Genomic DNA, 7,188 nt, shown 5'->3' on the forward strand with positions numbered 1-7,188 from the left:
TCCCTTCAAACAGAAAGGGAATAATTTCTTCTTAACTTCATCCATTGATAAACCTGCAAGCTTAAACAATCCAGAAACTTCATTCATATAGATAAAGTGCATATCAGGATGTATTGTTCCATATGCTCCATAAGGATTAGCATGATATTTGTCCATAATATCCAAAGGGATTTCATAATACACATTTTCATTAGGTTAAGGCACGACTCTTACCTCATTCTATCGAGGTGAAGATACCCCGACAAAGCATCTCAAAGGATTATTTTCTATAGTAACAAGTGGCACGAAAATTCACCATGTAGTATACATGTTTCCTTACCAAATTCCATTTACCAAAAGCACTTCGCTCCATGGCAACGACGCTAGAAAAGATTCTTTATGACCCACTATGACATGATGTGTTAAAACAAGAGTTAAAAAGGGCAATTATTATTATGTAAAATACTCCCTCCGTTCCTTTATATAAGGTGTATCTGGTTTTTGATAATTTTTCACAATGTAAGGTGAAGTTCTTCTAATACCTCGTAAGTTGTTTTTATCCCCCAAGAAAAAGGATATTATCTCTACCTTGATTGCATGTATCTCTTCATATAGAGAAAAGATAGGAAAATATCAATCTGATTGCGTGCATTTCTTTCTTTCCTACAAAATGATGCACTTGCCAATCATTAAATTATTAGGGCATCACCAACACTCACCGCGTGCAACCATCTGAACCGTGTGTTTCAAACATGGCTTGTCATCCAACGCGGTCCTGCAACTGTCCACAACATGGTCCGGACGCACTTTCTTGGCTTTGCGGGCATACGGACAACAACCACGCTCGCCTGTGACCAACCTAGGTCACTAAAAACCCTCCTCCCTTGCACGCATGCATTCTTGCCCGGCGCCAACTGCCCGCATTTATGCCGTTGTCGAGCGATTGCTCTGCATTGAACCCGGCCCAGAGCGGAGTGACGTGTCACTACCGGCATTGAAGCGGTGTCGGCCGAGAGAGCGTCTCGCGATCCACAACTAACTAAACATGCCTCCTCACCGCATTCCAATGCCTTCATTAAACCCACGTGTGTGCCAAGAAACCTGCTCCAGCCACACATCCGTCTGCAAGCTGTCCGACATTAAAACAACATCGGGGAAGCTCCTCGCGCCCGCCCGCTATTTGAAGTAGGTGGGACGCCGGGAAAGAATCGCACCACTCCTCCCCTCCCATCTCCTCCTTCTACCATTTTCTCCACCCTTTACATGGCATCCAATGAGGAGGAAGAGTCATTCTCCAGTATAAAAGTCTGTTGGGTGGCCCATCGAGCCTGCCACATACGAGCCAGACAACAGGCTGCTCCACCTCCCTCACCAAGCCCGACGGAGCAAGTGGCTACTCCAAGTCGGCGCCTAATTCAGTAATTCGCTGCTCCAAGCAAACTCGCGGAGGAGTGGCGAGTTGCTCGAGGCCAGCATGGCAGAACGATCCCCGTGGCTGTCATGAACGAGGCCAGACGCCAAGCCACTTGACGTCAATGTTCCAGAAACTGCGCCTATCGATGGAGAAAGAAGCCGACTTGGAGAAAAATGAGGCGGCGGCTAGCAAGTCCGAGCGCACTGCCGACAGCGAGGAATAGTAGAACACACCAGGCCAACGTCGGCGCGTCCCCGCTCCAAAAACCAACCTGATCCGCGCTTCACGGAAGCAGATGCCCCCATCCCCTCCGGCTGAAGCACCCCCTTTGCTAGTCAGATGAGCGACGCAACTAGACATAGGGAACATACAAGGGGGGTGTATACATTCCAGGCTAACGGCAGTCCGACGAGCGGATTGTCGGACATGGGAAGGACAAAGGGATCTGCCGTGACCGTCCGTAGACTAGTATAGAGTATCCGTGTCGTGGGAATGGAGCTCAGCACGACCGGCGTGCACTGAGTTTTACTTTTTTAGTTAAAAATTATTCAAAATGTAATGAATTTCGTCATGTTTATATGAAATGCGTGGTGTTCGTATGATTTTCATCCGGTTTGTTATAAAAATGTTTAAAATGTATGCTGATAATGTTGGATGGTCGGCTTCAACATCCATATCCTTGGACTGGTTTCCTCTATCTACGAACAAATGTGGGAGCAAATTTATGAATCAACGTTGGAGATACCTTCAACCAATGATAATATCGTCATAAATTGTTCATTATTACGGGTTTCTGTTATCATGATAAAAATAATACACGTTACATAAATGAATGAAAGGAGTACATAATAAACATGAAACATCTCCATTCTTTTTCTATGCTAAAGCCAGGAATAGAGTTCGTTCGCCATGCCTCAGCACGGCATGTTGACCGGCCGTCGACGACTGACGTCGATGCACGCATGCAGATGCAGCCAGTATTCCAGCACTCCAGTACCACACTATCCAGGCAACACGCACCCGTAAGGCGTAACACACGGCGCGGATGTGCTAGCCGGTCGCAACGCCGCCGACGAGCAGTAGGCAGGATGAAGTTACACCTACGATGCGCAGCTATCTAGCACTCCGGGATGGCGACCGAGTGCTGCATCCGTAGCTGCTCGTAAAACCTCTTGATGAAGTCGTCAGCCTCAGCGTCCACGCGCTCGTTGCTGCCGCTGTTGCCGTCCTCCGGCACGACCGGGAACGGCGAGTCGGTGACGCGCAGCCGCCGGACACCAGCGGGGCTGCGGCCCAGGATCCATGCCACCATCGGTGATGGCGTCGCCGTCGCCATTCCTGCCACCGCCGGCGTGGCTCTTCCGGACTCTACGTCGGCGCTCATCATCTCGAACGCCCGCGCCACCGCAGCGGCATCCAGGCCTCCGTAGTCGTCGCGGGAGGTGCCCCGACCGCCTCCGCTGCGCCCGCCGCGGCTCTTAAAGGGGAAGAGCCCGTAGTACTGCGGGTACGACGGCGTGGTGGTGCAGCTGAACTCCACCGCCCGCGCGTGGTGCCCGTAGAACGACGCCGTGGCGGAAGTGGAGGAGGAGGAGATGCGGTGGTCATGGCCATGGGCCGTGGCGGGTTGGGCTAGGAGGCCGCGAAGTGCCCGACCGGCGAGCTTGCCGCGTCCGAGGAGGAGGTGCAGGTCCATCATGACCCGCTTGCGGCAGAGTCCGCGGCGCAGCATGTGGCACACGGCGAGCACAACGTGCCACAGCCGCCGCGCTAGCCCAGCCTCCATGGGCCGCCGCGCGGGCGTGGTCGCCAGATCCATTAATTTATCCCTACTGGTTTAATTCGAAACACTCCAAAGGGTGTGGATGCGATGCAATGGAAATAACACAGAAACACCTGACAGATTAAGGAAGAAGAGTGTGAGAGTGATTAGCTTAAGGGGTGAGCTTATCTAGGGGCTGATGGATTGTGCAGGCAGCGGGAGGAGAGGAGGTTTATAGGGGAAGGAAAAGCTTCAACTTCAAGGGACCCACATACACACATCTTTATAGAAACTTTTGAATATGCATCAGAACAAATTTCATGTTAACTTTTGTTGTTGTGAAATATCCATCATCATTGTGATGTATTCCCTGTCCCTATTATAAACTGTTCTAACTTTTTTTCTAAATCGGATACTTTCATGTGTTTTCCGTTCATTTCAGTCCGTATATGGTTCGTATTAAAATACTCAAAACATTTTATAGTAGTGAATGGAGAGAGTACTATTTTTGAGCTACAAACAAATTGGCATGTTTGTTTATACACTTATTATTTCAGCATGATATATGTTTTCACTTTCGGACTTTCGTAGTCTCATTAGATGGTAAACTGTACTAAAAATATATTGAAGGTAAATGCATGAACAATGAATGATAAATTCTCAAATCATACTAGAATCCTGTTAAAATCCTTCCAGTTGGGCAAATTACAAACTTAAATTTGACAGACAAATCCATTGAAAAGTAAAATTCCGAACATTCTGAATTGGTCCGAGAGTGGGAGGAGATACAATACTGGACTTTCTTTCCTAACAATCATCACCGTGAAAACAACAAAATGTTTGACATGTAGTGTATGGAGTGCAGCACCGGCTTCATTGAAGGGTATCACGGTACCTAGACTCCAGGTTGCCAGAGCGAAACTGGTCGGCAGACGATATTTGATGCCCGATTTTCGTACGACAAATGGATCGAGCAGCCGTTGCCCTTTAACTCGCATGCATGTGCGACTGTATTTTCACTGTTGTGTACTAGGAATCATTCGAGTTTTAGCGTCCGTATAGCACGGTTCTTGCCACAATGCCATTTGCATTCCAAGCCATAATCATCATCGCACATGCAAGTCGGCAGCGATCGCAAACTCGCCACATGAAACGATACCAAAACAAGGTATATACCCAATGCAACCAGTTATAAACTTGTGCAAACTCAATCAGCGCACAAGGTATGTACACAATTGACCCATTGTCGTGGATCTTAGTCAAAAGACAAGATACACAGCGCCGGTTTCGTGCTCCCGTGTTTAGCAAAAGCTAAAGCTTAAATTGCTTACGGAGCAAGTGAGGAACCGAATTTTTCCGTTCTCTTTTCCTTTTCCTACTTGCTTGCTTGTATTCTTGATTTCCGAGCTTTGCCTAAAGCATGGTCATGGATCAGCTCGGAGCTCGAGGCAATGACCATGGCTTTCCAAAGGCTGGTGCTACCTTTTCTTATATCGGGAATCACAGTTGTGTACAGCTGGTTACCTGGCAACTCTTATAGCAATTCTTATGAAAATCACTCAGTAGTATAATGTACCGTAAAATCCCTTATTAATATTCGTACAATTCTTATGATTTTCAGCAGTAGTTCATAGTAGGTAGCAAGATTTTCATTGGGAGGAAACTAAGGTATCAATCCATGAAGACAAGGATATTAAGCAAATGGGGATAACTTTTAAAACACAAATAAAACTTTGCTTGTGTGCCCAACAGTTCGAACAAGGGCTTCAACCTTCCCAATCTTGCTAGTTCCACAAAGGCAATTAAAGGATAATGTGCTAGATAATAATTTTTTTGTATTTTTAGAATGAAACAAATCTGAAAATAAATGTGCATGTAAAAGATGTTGGAATGTGATTCTGATACTAAAAGCTGGGCCAATATTTATAGATGCACCATCATCTGGACTTTGAGTGTAAACACTGGCAGTTTCTTTAAGCAAGATGACATATTGTTATTTATGGGATACAAATGGATCAACTAAGGTGATGGCAGCACGATCCATGTGCTCCATCGAGTAATCAGAGACATTCGAAAAAAGACCGACCGAGGAGATGTCTGGCGACCTAGGCGACCCGGGCGCGTCAGGAGCCGCCGGAGGCGTCTTCGGAGAGGGGGAAGACCGGCGATCGCCGTCCGGTCTAGGGATCCCTGCGCATCAAATACCCTCGGCGGAGAAAGATCACCGGCTACAGATCTTGCCGGAGGTGGAGGTCAACAATCGAATTAGATGGAAGGTTTCATTTTCAAAGGTTGGTACTAAAGATCTGAAGGAAGGTAAGATAGTCTTTCACCCGGAGTCTCGATGGATGACACTCAGGGACGAGGAGAACGACATTGTCGCCGACCGTCATCTCCAAGAGGGAGATATGAGCTGTGAAGGTACGCAGTTTGTTGTGGATGTCTATTCTGTCATTTGTGTTTCTTACATCTTGCAGGGGGCACCGATAAGAGAAGATTTACATCCTTTTGATGTGTCCTCAGATGAGGAAGAGAGATACCAGCCGAGACTAAACCCATCTCGAGTTGGGGGGAGGTTTTGGGTCTTGGCAGAGGAGGACGATGACGAAGGGCAAGAACAGACACCATCACATGAGGTATTTCAACCACTGAACTAGCAGGAGCAATGTTCATCATTTGAGAGTCATAGTTTTTCTATAATTCCTGGTCCGAAGATTGCTAAGGACGTTAATCACAAGAACAAAGCGGTGATTAAACCTTGGAAAGGTCCATTGCCCAAGGTGTATCTGGAACCATTGCGGGTTTCAGATTTCATCTCTTCGGATGTGTGGACTACCGTTCTGCCTAGGAGAAGGAAGAAGGGTAGACCAGAGAAGATTCATCCGCCGGACGCCGGTGAGGCATTGTCGACCCGTGAAAAACGTAAAGAGCGTTTGACCGCGATGACTGCGCTAAGCGGGGCACATGAAATTATGCCTGAGTTGGGCTCAACAAAACCTGGGTGTATGGCCTAGGAAGAGCCCTCTCTAGCTAAATCTGGTCATGCATCATGTAGCGACAAGCATGTTGGGCTTAACTGTCTCGTACAGAAGCAGATATCGACCTCTAGTATCGTTACCCTAGGCTCGTCAAACCCTAGGGCAACTAGACGGCCGAGGTCTGATTTCCCATTGCTGGGGCGTGGTCGTGTTGTGCGTGTTCCTCCTCTGCGATCGATGACGGGGCGAGGTGCCAAACAACAATCCGCGCAACATCTTGGGCACCCGTCGGGGCAGGCAACGCGCCCTCCTGCGGCCGCCCATGCTGTGGCACGTGCTAAGCAGCAGTCGGCGCTTCCGCCTGGGCGCCCGTCGGGCCAGGTCCCGCCTTCTGCCGCTCATGTTGCTGGTCCTGCTGCGGCTAACGTTGCACCCGCCGTGTCCGAAGCCAATAGGATGCAGCAGAGAGGAAGGTGGGGTGACGATGAAGTAAATGTCTACGGGGATGGACATCACCGTGGTTCCTCGTCGACTGGAGGAGGGCGCGGATATGCCTGGCAGGGCAATGGTGGTTCTGCTGGTGGTTTTGCTAGTCCTCCTGGCAAGTTTGTGTCGGGTGTTTCGGGTCCTCCGCATCCGAAGCGAGGTGGGTTCAAGCAGAATTGAGGGGGTAGAGGAGGGTGCAGGAAGCCGAGGCCTCCCCTTCTGCCATTGGAACCTGTTGCCAACATGTGTGTGTCGGTTTTGGAAAATGAAGCTCCCAAGGGTAATCAAATGTCGCCTCAAGGAAGTGGAGTGGATCTTGCGTTGGCTGACAAAGGAAGCTCGCTTGGGAAACCTGAGGGGGGTGATAGGCCGTCCAAATGGGCGCGCAAGAAGGAAAAAATGACCTGTTATCATTGTAGTGAGACGGGTCATTTTGTTTCCGAATGTAAAGCGGATCTTTGTGAATTTTGCTTGAAGCCCAAGCATGGCTCCGCTAAGTGTCCCCTTACGGTTGGTCCTATGCCTATGGTGACTTTGTACGGGGTTTGCTGCGAGGAGCTGATGTTCTT

General features: G+C 48.7%; 1 protein-coding gene across 1 annotated transcript; it reads right to left on the reverse strand.

The window, feature by feature from the left end:
• Positions 1–2,154: 2,154 nt before the first annotated feature.
• LOC123408262 lies at positions 2,155–3,386 on the reverse strand. Its single transcript, XM_045101414.1, has one exon. The coding sequence runs from the start codon at positions 3,210–3,212 to the stop codon at positions 2,511–2,513; it is 702 nt and encodes a 233-aa protein (XP_044957349.1). The 5' UTR covers positions 3,213–3,386; the 3' UTR covers positions 2,155–2,510.
• Between the last annotated feature and the right edge of the window lie 3,802 nt (positions 3,387–7,188).

Source organism: Hordeum vulgare, chromosome 1H (genome assembly GCF_904849725.1).
Source record: "Hordeum vulgare subsp. vulgare chromosome 1H, MorexV3_pseudomolecules_assembly, whole genome shotgun sequence".
In the NCBI taxonomy this organism is placed as follows: domain Eukaryota; kingdom Viridiplantae; phylum Streptophyta; class Magnoliopsida; order Poales; family Poaceae; genus Hordeum; species Hordeum vulgare.

What these genes read in the sequence shown, in the direction of transcription:
- LOC123408262 (XM_045101414.1), bottom strand. Translation starts at nt 3,212, where the DNA reads ATGGATCTGGCGACCACGCCCGCGCGGCGGCCCATGGAGGCTGGGCTA.